Below are 17,842 nucleotides of genomic sequence, written 5' to 3'. Positions count from 1 at the left end.
CATGGATTTGATTTGGTACATTGTTTTCCTTACTATGGACAAATTCATATTAAGAAATGTAAGCAAATATTTCTTCCTGCTCGGTTTATGATATCATAATCTATGTTTCTATAATAACTTACTGTGCGGATAACCTAATAGACCTATGTACCTTAATGTCATTTTGTGTTTTAGTTTGATTTGGGCCTTTTTAAAAGAGAACTCTGGAGCAAAGTCTACGCCCGGCTCTAGTTTTTCTTGGCTGGTTTGTTGAACTGAATATTTAAAGTGTGTATGTGAGGTTATATTTAGAAATAAAACACCACATGTTTGTCATAAAATTAAATGGTAAACTGCTTAATCAATGTCATTTGACCAAGCAGTCTTGCTTTTGTCATGACCGCCATCCCCTGCATTCTTTTGGATTCATCCATAAGTGTTCACATCAAGAGTTGTAGACATTTCATAACCCATGCACAGCATGTTAGAGATGTACTCGTAGATTTATTTTTTACTGATTTAATATTGACAACTCACACTTGAAGTCACCACAAATACGAATTGCAAAGCTGATCCTTTTTGGCTGCATTTGAAGGCAGCATCGTGTGTGTAACCTGGAACGACGTTAGTTCACAGGGTCCTAGTGCCCGTATATTACTGTTTCCATCACTGTGCCCTAAATGTTCAACAAGTGGAAAGACAAACAATACTGATATGACAAAAAAGAGAAAAGATTAGAAATGAAAGGAGCTGAAAGAGATTTGTGTTATTTATTGCTGCTCTTAATGTTTAACTCCACAGTGAAGTTGTGCTGCTAATCACACAGTATAACTTCTACAGAAAATCTGATCATCTTATTAAAAGCATATATATACATTTTCAGAGCCCTAAATCACCAATATTAAACTTAATTAAATGCTGTGAATTATTGGTTAAAATATGCTGATGTATGCTTAGATCCGGTATACATTATGAAAACAACAATGGCATTTTATGCTGTTTATTTTCTCATATTGTCATGACATCCACCAAACTAAGGTTAAAATCAAGTTTACACTGAAACAAAGTAAGACATAAACAACAAGAAAATGTGAATAGTTAAAAAAAAAAAAAGAATGTGTGCAACACGATCCAAAGACCCCATCACTCGATGTAGGTTGCCAGGAAACTTAAAGCTTAATTTCCTGGAACTGCTTGATATTAGCAAACACTGTAACCGGAAACAACTTTGAACTCATTTTGACGGGTTGAATTTTGTAAAGCACACTGATGTGCATGTTATGAATTGTTATCCAAAACCTATTAAAAACACATCAGTGAGCCACACCGCTGCTCCGGCTGACACACACACACACACGTTTATTTTGACTCAATCCCACATGCACTGTCCAGTTTTGGAAATGCTCTAGAGTCTAGAGCACTAAATGTGTATTATTCCACGGCTTAAAACTTCCATGAACAAATACACTATTTGGTCCCTGTTGTGCAGCGTTTGATAGAAACTACAGCGCCCCCACGTTTTAACAATGAAACTATATTTGTGACACTTTTCTTTAATCTTCTGTTGGAATGAAATGGCCTGTTGCTGGGAGTTACACACGGGGAAATCAGAAAGTATCAAGAGACACATACGTTGATTTATTGTCTTTTCGTAGGATCTGTTGACAATAAGACTAAAATATAATATCAACACCCTTATTTATTTATTTTTAAGCACTTTGTTGTGTTGTTTATTGTGTATCGAGTGTGGTACTGCTCCTGACTATTATTTTTGACAAGCGCACATCGGTCTAACAAGCTTATAGTGACTATTAGCTGACATTCATGTAATTGTGTGTGTGTGTTTGTGTGTGTGTGTGTGTGGGATGTTTGCATGCCTGAGTGAATTCCTTTTTGATCATGCACGTGTCGCTTTCAGGATCAAAGTTTCTACCAGCACAACCTGTTGCCATGGAGACATGAGAGTGGATTTGGCGTGTCATGTTCCTCTGGCCAGATTATTCAGGACCTCCTGTTGAATAAGAATCTAAAAAAGATGCTGGACAATAGAAGAACTGGAGAAAAACTGCCAATGTAGGGTCTCAACTTATTTCACAAACCCTGAATGCAACATAAAGCAATTGCCTTTTTGTATCGTACCCTACACGTCCTTTTGGGTTTGGTTGAATCAACCCGTTAATATCCACATCTTCGAAATGTTGTCTAGGCCACAATGGAGTTACCAGTGGAAGGCTGATGCTTTGGCAGGCTGTACTCCTGAAAGGCTCATCTTCCTGTGCCTGACAGCTGTTGCACAGCCAGAACCAGCAGCTGCCTCAGCAGTAGTGATGTGTTGATGAGGGCCAGCATTGGACATTACAGACCATAAATACAATCAGCCTACAGGGCTACGAGTTTACAGCCAGGCCAGGAGTCCTATGAGGCTATGTTTAGCATCCACGCTGAAGTAACCATGCTAACATGCTGATGTTTAGCGGGGATGGTCACCACGGTCAACGTCTTAGTAGAGTGTGTTAGCATGCTAACATTTGCTAAATGGCACTAAAGCCGAGGCTGATGGGAAGTCAGTAGTTTTGATCACAAACCTAAGTATTGAGAACAATAACTGCCACTGAATGAATATTAGGCCAAGGGCGCCACTTGGTGGTGGGGAAAAAAGACAGGACAAAGAATCCCAACCAAACTGAAGGCCAGGAGTGAGTGGAGACAAATAGCCCTGACTTTTCCCCTTTTGCTGAGAGGCTACAAGAACGAGTGTGTGTGTGTGTGTGTGTGTGTGTGTGTGTGTGTGTGTGTGTGGAGGGGGGGGGGGGGGGGGGGGGGGGGTCAATCAGCATCTTGTGTAAAAGTAATTTGCCTCAAATAAGTACATAATTCACTGAAGCCAAAACAACACAGGGCACATTTAACCAGAATTTCAGAACCCATTTGGTTATTACTTGTACATTCTAATATAGGCCTAGATAAAGCATGATATCCGTTCTACCAACTCAAAACATTTCTAATTGTGTAGCCTACTTTCAGCAAAGAACACGGACCATTTTGATGTCCCATACTCTTCCCTTCACATAAACATGCTGCCTTACTGAAACGGCTCCACTTCCTGGAATGGACGCGAGCGCAATAACCCCTCCCCCTCTTCCTGGTGTCCAACACAGCCAGTCCCAACAGTCCAGATATTTCCTGCTTCCTGCCTCCTTGGCAGATCTGCCAGTGTACAGATGTGTGTAACGAACACGTTGTAAAGTGAAGCCCCGTGCGCTGCAGATCCGCACGCAGACGTGAAGAAAGGGAACTAACCTTTGGTTTGGAACAGTTCTATCTATTTATCTCGTCAGAGAAAGTGAAACTGTTTCACATTCCATGTCTCTTCGGGGGGAAATGGCGCAGCAACACAATGTGATGGATCGGAAAAAACTCTGCTGTTCAATCTGTCTGGATCTACTGAAGGATCCAGTGACTATTCCCTGCGGGCACAGCTACTGCATGGGCTGTATTAAAAGCCACTGGAATGAGGAAGATCAGAAGGAATTCCACAGCTGTCCTCAGTGCAGACAGACCTTTAGACCGAGGCCTGCGCTAGTGAAAAACACCATGCTGGCAGATTTAGTGGAGGAACTGAGAAAGACGGGAGTCCAAGTTGCTCTGGCTGATCCCTGCTATGCCGGACCTGAAGATGTGGGGTGTGATTTCTGCACTGGGAGAAAGTTGAGAGCTCTCAAGTCCTGCCTGCAATGTCTGGTCTCTTACTGCGAGCAGCACATCCAGCCTCACTATGAGTCCCCAGCCTTTGAAAAGCACAAGCTGGTTAACCCTTCCAAGAAACTCCAGGAGAACATCTGCCACCACCACGGTGAAGTGATGAAGATTTTCTGCCGCACTGATCAGCAGTGCATCTGTATCATCTGCTCCAGGGACGAACACAAAGACCACGACACGGTGTTGGCCTCGACGGAAAGGGCGGAGAGGCAGGGAGAGCTTGGAACGAGTCGCCAAAGAATCCAGCAGAGAATCCAGAGTCGAGAGAAAGATGCAACGGCGCTTCAGCAGGAGGTGGAGGTTCTCAATCGCTCCGCTGATAAAGTTGTGAAGAACAGCGAGAAAACCTTCACTCAGCTGGTCCGCCTTTGCAAGAGCAGAAGCTCTGATGTGAAGCAGCAGATAAGATCCCGGCAGAAGACCGAAGTCAGTCGGGTCATGGAGCTTCAGGAGAAGCTGCAGCGGGAGATCGCCGAACTGAGGAGGAGAGACGCGGAGCTGAAGCAGCTCTCACGTACAGAGGACCACACACAGTTTCTGCAGAACTACCCCACCCTGTCGTGTCTCAGTGGAGCTCCAAACTCGCCCACAAACGATAGCCTCCCTCTGCACTACTTTGAGGACGTGACGGCGGTGGTGTCAGAGGCCAGGGAAAAGCTACAAGACATTCTGAGTGAAGCGTGGACCAAGATCTCAGAGCCCGAAGTGGATGTTATGCGGCCACAACCAGAGCCCAAGACCAGAGCTGAATTTTTACAGTATTCATGTCAAATCACGCTGGATCCAAATACCGCCAACGTGCGGCTGTTGTTGTCGGAAGGGAATAGAAAAGCAACCGTGACCAGTGAAAAACAGTTGTACCCAAGTCATCAAGACAGATTCACCGACATGTTTCAGGTTCTGAGCAGAGGGAGTGTGAGCGGCCGCCATTACTGGGAGGTGGAGAGGAGCGGATGTGAGGTTTCTGTTGCAGTCACGTACAAGGATATCAGCAGAACAGGGTATGAAAGTGGTTTTGGAAATGATGACAAGTCTTGGGCATTAGAGTGTTTCAGCAACAGTTATGAGTTCAGACATAACAATTTCAAAACGTTTATCTCAGGCCCCCAGTCCTCCAGAGTAGGAGTGTACCTGGACCACTCGGCAGGTACCCTGTGTTTTTACAGCGTGTCCGCCACCATGACCCTTCTCCACAGAGTCCAGACCAGATTCACTCAGCCACACCATCAGGGACTTGGTGTTTTCGCTTCGCATGGGAACGGGTCTGCTGCGGTGTTCTCTACGCTTGAGTAGAAAAGAAGTTAGGAGGCTGACTATGTGATTTATTTTCAGGAACTGTGAGCTATGATTGTATAACCGTTGCATAAACAGAAATCCATGCAAATATATCTTTTATCAGACATTATTATGGGTTTTGCAATGTTTACTGCAGCTGGGAATCCACAATAAGGGTAATGAAAGTGTGAAAAACAATCTGGTTGCTTTCTTTGTCATTGTTGCTTATGAAATGTGGATTAAGGGATGTTTAGTTCAAGCACATTTTGATCATGAATATAATCACCAATAATTAATGTTTGCATTTACGGTCAGTCAAGAAGACACAGAGTTAAGGGGTGATTTGTTCAAATGTTTGCAGAAACTCACTTTACTATAATCAATGAAGGTTCAGAGTTGCGGTCTTTACTCAAGTTAAGCATTTCTTTTTGTATTACATTCTTAAAGTATTTTTAGTATTAGCCTCAGGTTCAAAATGTGTAGCTGAGGGTTATTTAGAGAAGTGCAAAGCCATAGTGCACTTTTTGCACTATTTCGTTTATATAAATATGTTCAGTTTACAGTTGCACTGTAATTGAAATTGCAATAATAGTGTTCCTTATTTATGTGAACGATTGCACTTTTGATTGAAGACTGTTTTGTGATTTACATAAACCTGGTTTGTACAAATATAATGAAAAGGACTTTGCAAATAAACTTAGTATTTTCAATTCGGCTTCTTGACCATGATGTTTATAATTGGATTGCATTGCATTATGAATATATCAATTTGTTTTACAACACCCGAGAGAGAAATAAGCGGAACTGTCTACTGTCGAAAGAAAGAGACCGGTTGCACCAACACGGAATGTGTTTTGTGTTGCACACCAGAACGCGGAAGTGAAACGCTGCTCCCCTGTTTACGTTTTCGCACCAAGTAGAGAACCCCCCGCTGCGCCAAACGCCATGGCCGTGAGCGCCGTCCACCTGGAGTCGGACGCCTTCCTCGTGTGTATGAACCACGCGCTGAGCACGGAAAAGGAGGAGGTGATGGGTCTGTGCATCGGAGAGGTGGAGACCACCCGGATCGTCCACATACACTCGGTCATCATCCTCCGCCGCTCGGACAAGAGGAAGGACCGAGTGGAGATCTCTCCGGAGCAGCTGTCGGCGGCCTCCACGGAGGCGGAGAGGCTGGCCGACATGACCGGTAGGCCGATGCGGGTGGTCGGCTGGTACCACTCCCACCCGCACATTACCGTGTGGCCCTCTCACGTCGACGTGAGGACCCAGGCGATGTACCAGATGCTGGACCAGTGCTTCGTGGGCCTCATTTTCTCCTGCTTCATCGAGGACAAGAACACCAAGACGGGCCGGGTGCTGTACACGGGCTTCCAGTCCGTGCAGGCGCAAAAGGGCTCCGAGTACGAGCGGGTGGAGATCCCCGTCCACGTCGTGCCCCGCGAGGCCATCGGCAAGGTGTGCCTGGAGTCGGCCGTGGAGCTGCCGCGGATCCTGTGCCAGGAAGAGCAGGACACCTACCGCAAGATCCACAGCCTCGCGCACCTGGACGCCGTCACCAAGATCCACAACGGCTCGGTGTTCACCAAGAACCTGTGCAGCCAGATGTCCGCGGTGAGCGGGCCGCTGCTGCAATGGCTGGAGGACCGGCTGGAGCAGAACCAGCAGAGCATCGTGGAGCTGCGGCAGGAGAAGGAGAGGCTGCAGCGGGAGCTGGCTGCGATGTGAGCCGCGAGGACCGTTTTGGGGGGGAGGGGGGTTGTCGACACACACACACACACACACAAAAAAAAAAAGGAAACGGACCTACTTTTTTTTTGCTGGTTCTAGGTTATTTTTCCGTTTTGTACCAACCGAAAAGTGTTCATAATATGAATAATGAAAGAAACCCGTCTTGATATAAAGAGTGGGCATCGTAGTCAAGGCTGCTTGTTCTTTATGAGAAATGTCCTTATTTAAATCGATATTTTACGAATAAACTAATACGTATTTTCTCACTTTCCTCGATTAATCATTTGGGCCATAACATGTACGAAAAAAATGTCTTCTGCGAACATAGGTCCAAAACAAAAGATGCTCAATTTACAATGATGAACAAACAGAAACACCCCAATAACTCACATTTGAGAAGCTTTTTTCATTTGTATTTGTCATTTTTAATAAACAGGACAAACATTCACAGATATCCCTCCCATTCCAACATTCTTGTTAAAATAAGAGAAACGTTATATTATCTTTGGGGAACGTGGCCTTGACAACAGTCGGCAGATTGATGATGTCACAGAGGCATAGAACAAACAAGCAAACACTTAATTTAACCGTCTGACTTAACATATATGCAATCAGAAAACAGCAGCACCACATACAACACACACACAAAAGGTTACATTTTTTTAGAATATGTTTGTCAGTGTTACAGTGAGACAGTAACGTATTTATTGAGCATGTCTTTTGAGCTCTTTGCTGAATAACCCTGTTGAAACATGTAGCTGAAAATATTCTCAACTGCAACTCTTCCCAAAGTTACTGATGGACTTTGTTCGCATATTAAATCACAAGACTATCAATCTTTATCTTTCCATCCACGTCGGCACTTTATACACAACAAAAAGTATATAATCCGAAAATAATCGAATGATAAATCAGATTAACAATTTAAATGTAACTGCACTTTTCTTAATACACTGATGAAAGTGAAAATAAGAAGAAGACTTAAGGCCCAAGTCACAGGCGGAGCAGAAAATAATCGCAGCAACAATCCAAATACCGGACACACAGGAGCATATCCACCACATTGCATTACTAAATGAGCTGTCACAACAGTGACTCAACCTCTATCCCGTTTGCGAAAGCCCTCTCTCTCTGCTGATCTAAACAGCTGCTGTTTCCCGGGGGAAACCTCCACTCTGACTCTTGGCGTCACATAACTCCGCCATAGAACCAAAATAATAAACACCAAGACCAGCATAGAGTGGCTGACTGAATTTGGTCTGGACTTTGTGAAGGAGAGTGATGGTGTCAGAGATCCTGTAAAAGGACAGATTCCCTGCCTTGTGATCCAGGAACACTCCGACTGGAGGATTTTGGGGGCTGAATTAACCTTTTATGATTGTTACTGTTATGTTTGGAATTATACAAGATCTGAGTATCCTTGACCAAACACTCCAACGCCCAAGACTTGACATTATCACCAAATGTACTTATATTTCCTGTTCTGGCAATATCCCTGTATGCGACTGCGATTGAAACTCCTAAGCCACTCCACTCCACTTCCCAGTAGTGACGTCCAGTCAGACCAGTTTTACACAGAGCCTGAGACCTCGACATGAATCTGTCTGCGTGATCAGCATATGACTGTGGATCCCTAATTTTTGTCACCTTTCTGTCCCCTTCAGATAAGACCAGCTGTATGCTCGCCGTGTTTCGATCCATCTTTAAATTCTTCACGGGCTGTGCATATTGTAAGAATTCCGCTCTCGTCTTGGGGTCTTGTGGCAGTAAAATATCTACTTCAGCCACTGTCTCTGAGACCTTGTTCCATTCCTCACGATAACTGGCCTTCAGCTTTTCTCCGGCCTCTGACACAGATGCAGTCACGTGATCAAAGTGTCGCAAAGGGCGCCTATTGAGGTTGGGTAAAGCGGGGGAACTAGTGGGACGTGGCATCGAGGCGTATTTGAGCAGAAACTGGGTTGGATCCTCTGTGTCCGAGAGCTGCTCCAGATCAGCGTCTCTCCTCTTCAGAATGGTGATCTCCCGCTGCAGCTTCTCCTGAAGCTCTGTGGCCCGACTCATCTCAGTTTCCTGCTGGGATCTGATCTTACGTGTCACAGCAGAGCTTCTTTTCGTGATGACACGAATCAGCTCAGCAGAAATCTCCTCGCTGGCCTCCACTGCGCTATCGGCGGAGCAGATAAGAACCTCCACCTCCTGCTGAAGCGCCTCTGCATCTTTCTCTTGGCTCTGGATTCTCTGCTTGTTTTCTTGTTGTCTCTTTCCGAGCTCTACCTGCCTCTTAGTCATTTCTGTTGAGGCCTCCACCGTGTTGTGGCCTTTGTGTTCATTCATTAGGCATTTAAAACAGATACATTGCTTATCAGAGTGGCAGAAAATGTTCTTCACCTCATTATGTTGGGTGCAGATGTTCTCCTGGAGCTTTGCGGCTTCAACCAGCCTGTGCTTCTTTGCTGGAACATCGTGGTGAAGCTGGATGTGCTGCTCACAGTAAGAGACTCGACACTGCAGGCCGGACTTGAGAGCTTTCCGCTTTCTCCCAGTGCAGACATCACACCCCACATCTTCAGGTCCGGCATAGCAGGGATCAGCCAGAGCAACTGGGAGTCGCGGCTTCCTCAGTTCCTCCACTAAATCTGCCAGCATGGTGTTTTTCACCAGCGTAGGCCTCGGTCTGAAGGTCTTTCTGCACTGAGGACAGCTGTGGATTCCCTTCTGATCTTCCTCATCCCAGTGTTTTTTTATACAGCCCATGCAGTAGCTGTGCCCGCAGGGAATAAGCACTGGATCCTTCATTAGATCCCGACAGATGAAACAGCAGAGTTTTTTCCGGGCAAGCTCATCTCCTCGTTGTGCCATTTCCCCTCTCAGTGATAGTGAGTTTGTGAATATCAATATGCCAAGAGGGCAGAGGGAGTGGTTTCAAGTTTTGCTTCATTCCAGAAAGAGGAGGGGTTAGGAACAACTGGTGGATGTTCTTCCCCATCATCCCTCACGCCTACCTATCCTATGTGTGCTGGGTGTCCTGCTGACCTGACCAGCTGGGTCTTCTTTCACTGATCATCTCATAGTTCTCTTCTCTGATGATAGCGGATAATGATCTTTTTGCTGTACATTTACAACCTTTTTTATCATTTATATAAACATACATTTTTTCCATTGGTGTCTTCTCAGCTCTAGCTGTCTTAAGGAGAGCGATCTTGCTATGAAGTTCCCCCAAGGTTTATATGTTGTTTGTATAGGAGCGGTCACAAACATTGCATGAAATGTTGAGCGGAATGTGGCGCACCTCGACTCGGTTCTCTTCAGATATTTCACAACAACACTTTGCCTCAGGGTTGTTGCCCTGATTAGCGATAACAATCGGAGGAATGGTTTCAACAAGGAACTGCTTTCTTCCTGCTGAGAAATGGCCTTACTCAATCTGCGTGTGTGTTCTTGTGCGCTTGTGACATATCAAAAGTCCCATCACATGCTCGCCCTTCACACACATGCAAACACACACACACACACACACACGGTTTAACTGAATCTGAAAACAAATCTTTTGATTTCCATGTGAGTGCCTGCAGGCAATAAGCAAAAGTTTGCTTTTTGTCATGCACAAACCTTCATGGGACATCAAACCAGTTAGTCAATTGCATACCAAAAATCTATATGAGAGAGTTTATTTTTTCTGTATCATGTGGAAGACGCTCTGTGATCTTATACAGCTCTAAATGCTGTTGACCAAAACGTGAATTGCTTCCCTCTGAAATGTAGTTGAATATAGTTGAATGGCTTCTTTACAATTACCAATACTACCATAAAAAAACACTCCATTTGTCTGAAGTAGTTCAGACAACCGTTACAACGGGAAGAGGGCCATCCCGTTTCACGTTGTTCTAAGTGTCAAAAACAATTGGTGAACTAACACAAAACACTACACAATGAAGGCGATTCAGAACTCAAAATGTAGCAGTCAGACTCAGAAGGTATACGCTTACGTTATGACACAAATGGAGAGCTCTGAATGACCATTAAGATTGATAGCAACATAGAGCTGAATGCCACCCACACAGGAGGGGGATTTATGGGTCTAGAGTTTGCTTTCTTGAGGCCGCTAGACATTTAACTAACTTTTTTTACGTTCAAGATAGAACGTAAAAAAAGTATTATTCTGTATTCCTGTATTATTTAGCTTGGAAAAATTAGAGAAAAAGTCATGGTGTTCAACAGTATCAAAAGGTTTAAAACTCCAATGGGTAGCTTGCAGTAAAGACAAAATCAGTTATTAAAATCAATTATTTTCTGTCCTCAGTTAAGTAGCTCCCTGTCTGCTGGGCGACTTTGAGCTGTTTGGACAGATGCCCTAATCCTTGTTTGCTGGTGTGGGTGTGGCGGACAAGGGGGTAAGCGGGGGGCAGCGGGGGCGGGCCGGGCAGGAGGACGCAGCCTCCTTGACGGGACAAGGAGGCTTCGGTGTGGGTGCGGCCTCTGAGTGTGGGCAGGGGGGCGAGAGGGGGCAGCAGGGCCCGGCCTGGGGGCAGGACGTGGCCTCCTTGTCGAGACAAGAGGCCAATCTCTCTCCTGAGGGCCTCGGCCTGCTGCGATTGGGTTTTCACCAGCCCCACGAGCCTCCGAATCTCCTCCTGATCCACCCGTCTCCTGTTGTCCTGGAACTGTCTGCCCTGGATATACATACAGATCATTATAATAAACATGCAGTGTACAGATGGACAGACAAACAAAAACTCGCACATTGCAACACAATTAAAACATTTTTGGGGGCATTGCCGCTTTAAAAATAAAAGTATTATATAGTGAGAGAGAGAGGGGATGACATGCAGCAAAAGGGCCCATGGGAAAACTAAAACCCCGCCCCCGCAGCCTTAAATGGTCATAATCTACGCAGTGAGCTAGGATAGTACCTCCAATTGGATTATTATATATATTTTAACTTTCGACAGGTTTGATAAATGATTCGCAACAAACACTCAACACAGTGCATCATGTCTCAATGCTGGTGAAGTCCATATCAAATATAATAGATTGACTAACTCACTCACAAACATGTCCCACGTTATCACCTTCTAAAGGTGCATCCACACCCAACAGACACGGAGCAACTTTATAATCCCACTGGGGTCAAAGTGGCTCCTGCAGCATCTTTGAGTATCTGGGTCAGGAGCTTCTGAATGTGCCTCCATGTTCACCAGCTAGAAATGTGTGAGCTAGAATACACTCAAATGCTCCGTAGAGCTCCAAAGCTGGTTCATCAACAACCACATCCAACAACATGTAAAACACTCTTTTATTTAGGTAATAAAATAATAGACCTTATGTTACAAACAGAAATCCCAGTGGTTGTGATAACTGCCAGAACATGTGTCCTGTTAAACATGTTGATCACATGACTTTGCGGATTCAAGACAAAGGAACAAAGGCTGAGGCCTGCTAGAATCAACACCTCAGAATATGTAGCATACCAATTATTGAGTAATGGCCAAAAACATGTTTTTGCTGTCCAGACGCGGATGAATAAGCGAGGTCAGTGAAAGGTAAGTTTAAATCTACCACATTGGTGTTGTGGTTCCCAGCTTTGATCAATATGAAAACACAGAAATCACCATTTTCTTCTGCTTGGCGTTGAGTTTATTCTCCAGTTCCTTTTTCTGGTCCAAGAGGTTGGTCATGCAGAGGAGATGCTCTGTGTTACACCTGGTTACCTCCATCAGAGCCTGATGTGCCTCTTCTACCTTCATCTGAATATCACACACAAAAGATTAATAAGATTACTCCAATTTAAGTTGTTGTATATGAAAATAAAAAGCACAATACTTCATTAAATTACTTTCCACCACTAAAAATGCATCTGTATTTAATTTATATGAAGATAAACCAACATTGATCATAACCATTATCAATACTATCCATACCAATATGAGAAATTGTACATCATCTACCAGACTTGAACTATTATTAATGTACAGAATTTATAGGCACTCCATATTTAGTTTTTAGTCTAGGTTCCTACTCTAATTCAGATTTAAAAGTGTCGTTATTTTTGTTTGATTTGATAGATTGGGATTAATAAAACCATGTATCTTTCCAAAACAATAATTAAAACAACAACGTATGCGTATTTAGGGTGGGTAAGTCAGTAGCTCACCCTCCTAAACACACACACACACACACACACACACACAGGTCAGCGTACATCCCAGTGTTTGATTTCCTTGGCGTATGCCACTTCTCGGAGGAATTTCTGCTGCTTAAGCTCCTCCAGCGTCCTGTTCCCCGACAGCGTCTGGAGAGACTCCAGATTCACCAGCCTCCCAAATTTCAACATCATCAGCTGCTTGCACTGCTTCTCCAGCACTACACCAACAAACAACAACACAGAGATGCGTATCCGACAATGCCATTTTTTGGACGCTGGCAATCATCATTTTTGTGCATCTGAATATCACTGGTATCCAACCCTCACGCATAACCAGAGGTTTCAGGTTCAACCAGATCTGTTGGCCAGCGGGGACCTCACCCTGGATGTTGGCGTCCATTAGCCTGCGGTCGTGGACGAGCCTGACGTGATGCTTGCGCGCCTCACAGTACAGATCTCTCTGCTGACTCTTCTCCGCATGCAACTGCTTGATGCGCTCCTGCAGCCTGTCGAGCTCCGTCATGTCCAGCACCAACGCCGGGCTCAGGTCTGACGGCACCGATCCGTTTAAGACAAACTTAATCTGGTAGACGGACGGAGTGATTGATGATAAAACAACAAAGTGTGACAAGTTTTCTAAATTCTATAGTGCTTGTATTTCCTAATATTTCTTGATTTATGGAGTGATAAAAAAAATATTTGACTAATATCAACAAAATGAAATTTTGAAGAAGGCTTCATCCAATGTTTCGATTTCTATTCTAGAAACTTTAGCACATATTTAATATGATAATGAGTCATTTGCATACCTAAACATACATTTTCAGAAAACATATAATACAGAAAATTACTAATCTCAATGTTAGTAAACTGGGGAAGTTTCATACCGATATCTATTAAACTATTTATGGACTGTAGCTATTTTAATGTCAAATTGGCCATTTAGAAATTGTGTTTTTTTTCAATAATAAAAAAAATCAACAAATAAATCAGTACTTAAAAAAATATTGTGAATTATGTTGTATAAATCTTTTGTTTTACTATGCTTGAAAATAAAGATATTGTGGTGGGGTTACAGGACAGGCTTCTTTTCTTTTCTTTTCTTTTTTTACCTATGCATACTTTATTTGGGCTTGTTTATGTCTGGTTTAAAGAAAATAGGAATATATAACGTCTGAAAGACAGCTGGTAAAACAAGATGAACAGCGCATGTGCGAGAACTTCTAAACATTCATGATGAAACAATATCATCAAAATAAATATGGCCTTATTTCGTATTGATGTTTTACTTTGCACTGCTCACCGAGATTACCAAAAATGCGCTTACAAATATGTTGAGTGGGGCTTCACTAGTGAGCCTCTACAGTGTTGGGCCGTGTACCTGGTGCAGTCTGAGAGGGACCACCATATCCAGCTCGTTCATCTTTTGCTGCTTCTCCCTGTTCATCAACTCCATGTCGTCCTCTGCTGCCTTCCGGCTAGTCTTCATCGATTTCTCCTGCAGAGCCGAGCAAAAACCACAAACACACAACAAAAGATATATAACTTATTATCATGCAATCTGTTCACTTGTCCAAATAAGTAATGTCAACTTGGTGATGCAAGTTCAAAAGATATATAACTTATTATCATTCATTCTGTTCACTTGTCCAAATAAGTAATGTCAACTTAGTGATGCAAATTCAAAAGATATATAACTTATTATCATTCATTCTGTTCACTTGTCCAAATAAGTAATGTCAACTTAGTGATGCAAGTTCAAAAGATATAGAACTTATTATCATCATATATTCTGTTCACTTGTCCAACTAATGATTCAAGTCTCTTATTTAAGTTAGAAGGAAGTTGACATTACTTTCCTAGTTAATATTACCTAAAAGTAGGCATTGTTTCAAATGACAATTTATAGTTATAAGAAACACCATGTCTTGTGGCAAAAATCTTATTTAATTTCTTGCATTAAAACAAATTATTTTTTCATTGAAACATCTCTAACAACTTCCACACTGGTTAAACAGAACATTCACAAAACGTTCAGACTCAGAGAAAAACCTTAAAGTCAATGTGTCGGGGAAAAATCGTTCTTTCTGCAAAATACCCGCTTTCTGCACGTCTGACTGAAGGGAGGCGTGGGAGGGGCGGACCCCAGAGACGGACATCCTCTCCACAAGGAAAACAAGTAAGGCCCACTACATCTAGAATTAAGAGCTAACATTAACATTGATTATTTCTAACCATCCTGTAACGTTTTTTGTTGACTCAGAAGCTACAATCTTAGTTGTAAGCTGAACTCCCATTATATCAGATGATTAAATATAGCCCAAAACCACTCCTATAGTTATACGAGTGGGAACTAATGTCAGACCATGGAGCTTCAATTGCTCATGATCTTCTCACATAAAATCCTAACTTGTCCTTCTGACAGTAACATATGTAACTTCGGGACATCAATGATGACTGACCTGTCCTGGGTTCATCTTAGTGGACAGGCCAAATATTATGGATTATAGAGGGTCGGGGCAGTTGAGATAGAAAGAAACCAGCTTGTCATCGTTGTGTTGTTCAGTAGATTAAACACAGTTATTTGTCTACTAAGCTATTCCTAAACGTATAAAGGACGGAGATCTTGGACTGAAACGTTAGCAGTAATTTATGACAACCTTACGAGGAGGCTCAGAGGTTCCTGTTCCATTCAGCTGAATGTTTCAGGACTGTACTAGGGCTCATGGTTGATTCCTTGTAAACTTGTTCTGGTAATAAAGTGTTTTATAAGACAACTGTGCTTAAAGTACTTTTGATTTCTCACAAGGTAACGGAACATTAATTTCCACCACACAATGTAAACATTAACATACAAATCTCTAAGACCAACCAGTAAACAAATAAATGTCCAAGTTTTAGGATTTCGTGGCATCTACTGGCAAGGAATTAACTACTCACTCGTCCTTTCAAAACCATTTTTGAGAACTACCACGGCCTTCAGGTAACAAGGGCTCTCAAGAATGTTTGGTTTGTCCAAACCAACACGACTTTAGAAACATGGCAGTCTTAGTGAAGACCCGCCCTTAAACTTGGATTAAAAAATACTCATTTTCAAACTAAGTTATGAAAAACATATAAAAAGCAGAGTATGACCTTTTTGACGAGGGCGTCGCACTCTTTCTTCAGCACTTCAGCACTCTTCTTCTCCTCCACCAGCAGTTCCTCGAGGTCCAGCCGACGCTCACGCAACTGCAGTGTGTTCTCAAACAACTCTGGCTCACAGCCTGAGATACGCACACACACACACACGCACACACACACACACACACACAAATTCATACTAATAGTTGAAGCTGAAGTTATAGCTTATAGTTATGAAACACATGCTGCAAAATGCCTTGTATCTAGTCTGGCCAGTGAACTAAGTGCTCGCTGCGCCCTCTCCCCCTGCGGGAGAAGAAGTCCCCTGTTAACTGCAGACTGCCCTCACTGTGCGATCCACGGCGATGTCTTTTTTATAAGAGCATAAAGGTCTTCATCGATTTAGCTTCTTAGTTTTGCACTGATCTTAGTAAAATTCGACAACATGATTCTTCATCCAAAAAATCTAGTGACAGCAGAGGAGAACACACTGCTCGCCAGTCACACAACACTCATGATCAATACTGATTCACAGAAAAGAGAGAAAAAGCTTGTGCTGCGTTGGGATTGTAATGCTACACTGATTAAGAACAATGAGCCAAATCACAGTTGTCGCTGAAGAAAATGGCAAGGAGTAGTAGCCAATCACACGGCGAGTTCGAAAGGCATTTTTTTTAAACCAGGAATTCAAAGTTTCACACTTTACTGTTTTTAAGAATTGTGGGTTTGAATATTTTTTCAACCACAATACTGACCTGGTGGGCAATGATTGTCGTCCAGAGCTGCTCCTCCGTCCTCCGTGCCCTCGTCATAATCATCATCCCAGTCATCGTCTTCATCACTGTCCTCCTCTTCCTCTGCAAACAAAGAATTGGATCATAAAGGACACATTGAAACACACACACACACACACACACACACACACAGCATCACACAATCTCACTTGTGTTACTTCCGTTCACCTTCACTACCTGTCTGCTCCTCAACCTTTACGCGTTTGATCTTCTTCTTGAAGACTTTGGTCAGAAACTCTTCAAACTTGTTTTCTTTGCCCAGCGAGGCCTGGAAGACCGCAGTCAGAGCCTTCTCTCTCTCGTGCAGCTGAGCTATGTCTTCCTGCTTCAGTTCCAGCTCTTCGTTAAACTCCTCCAGGTCAGACTGAGAGGAGAGAGAGCGGAGGATGGAACGAAAAAGTACACGAGAATCTGGCGATGTCTGGAGAGGACGTGTTGGACTCGCGCAGCATTCAGTGTAAGTCATTAACACACAATCACGGTAAGTTACGCAGGAAAAGCGGAAGAAAAACAGCCATGAAGCATGAAAACCTGCTTTGCGTCTATGTGTGACAGCTGGATTTATTAAAATAGAAAAATCTCTGTTTGGTCAGACATGTGTTGCTATATAATTCAGTAATTCAAATACTGATTCGTAGTATATATGTAGTGGAGAAAAAAGTACAGGAGTACATAAACTCTCTCCCACCGTAATGCTGCTCTCCTCCTTAATGCGTCCGTTGAGGTTCTCCTGCAGGCTGTCCTCCCTCCTCTCGAACTCCTTGAGGATGAGCAGCTCCTGGAAGAGAGTCAGCTGCCGGAGGTCGGCCATCTTCAGCTGCCAGTCGAGACCCAGCTTCTGGTGACGCAGCAGCATGAGCTCCGCGTCAAACCGACACACCGAACTCTCCATCTGATGATGACAAAAAAATCCATGCACGATGATACCACAATGTTATATATACTGTCAGCCTGAGATGTTCAGGAAGTTCAGGAAGATATTTTCCTCTTGATTATATATTAAACATAAATTGCTTATATTTGATTAAAGAGGATT

At 43.3% G+C, this 17,842-nt stretch overlaps 4 protein-coding genes across 4 annotated transcripts in view; 2 read left to right on the top strand and 2 right to left on the bottom strand.

The window, feature by feature from the left end:
• The first annotated feature begins 3,142 nt into the window (after positions 1-3,142).
• Positions 3,143-5,715, top strand: LOC117740095 (tripartite motif-containing protein 16-like). The gene has a single exon (XM_034546264.1). It carries the CDS (start codon positions 3,343-3,345, stop codon positions 5,029-5,031), a length of 1,689 nt encoding a protein of 562 aa, XP_034402155.1. The 5' UTR covers positions 3,143-3,342; the 3' UTR covers positions 5,032-5,715.
• A 151-nt stretch (positions 5,716-5,866) lies between these two features.
• brcc3 (BRCA1/BRCA2-containing complex, subunit 3) lies at positions 5,867-7,194 on the top strand. The gene has a single exon (XM_034546265.1). It carries the CDS (start codon positions 5,959-5,961, stop codon positions 6,739-6,741), a length of 783 nt encoding a protein of 260 aa, XP_034402156.1. The 5' UTR covers positions 5,867-5,958; the 3' UTR covers positions 6,742-7,194.
• Positions 7,195-7,771: 577 nt separating this feature from the next.
• Positions 7,772-10,368, bottom strand: LOC117740098 (tripartite motif-containing protein 16-like). Its single transcript, XM_034546266.1, is given in 2 exon segments — positions 7,772-8,086; positions 8,088-10,368. Coding segments are annotated over 2 exon segments (1,722 nt in total). The 5' UTR covers positions 9,607-10,368; the 3' UTR covers positions 7,772-7,883.
• Positions 10,369-10,401: 33 nt separating this feature from the next.
• LOC117740093 (cilia- and flagella-associated protein 44) overlaps positions 10,402-17,842 on the bottom strand; it is a 22,097-nt gene continuing 14,656 nt past the window's right edge. Inside the window, 8 exon segments of the mRNA XM_034546262.1 lie at positions 10,402-11,417; positions 12,357-12,491; positions 12,947-13,107; positions 13,271-13,472; positions 14,271-14,387; positions 16,025-16,155; positions 16,768-17,170; positions 17,495-17,698. Of these exon segments, the coding sequence (XP_034402153.1) occupies positions 11,031-11,417; positions 12,357-12,491; positions 12,947-13,107; positions 13,271-13,472; positions 14,271-14,387; positions 16,025-16,155; positions 16,768-17,170; positions 17,495-17,698 (1,740 nt within the window). The 3' untranslated portion in view covers positions 10,402-11,030.

The sequence above is a fragment of the Cyclopterus lumpus genome, chromosome 12 (genome assembly GCF_009769545.1).
Source record: "Cyclopterus lumpus isolate fCycLum1 chromosome 12, fCycLum1.pri, whole genome shotgun sequence".
NCBI classification, from domain to species: Eukaryota; Metazoa; Chordata; class Actinopteri; order Perciformes; family Cyclopteridae; genus Cyclopterus; species Cyclopterus lumpus.
This window is presented reverse-complemented; position numbering and strand designations above follow the sequence as displayed.

Bases quoted from the DNA above. Each gene is read 5' to 3' on its own strand.
- LOC117740095 (XM_034546264.1), top strand. From the start codon at position 3,343: ATGTCTCTTCGGGGGGAAATGGCGCAGCAACACAATGTGATGGATCGG.
- brcc3 (XM_034546265.1), top strand. From the start codon at position 5,959: ATGGCCGTGAGCGCCGTCCACCTGGAGTCGGACGCCTTCCTCGTGTGT.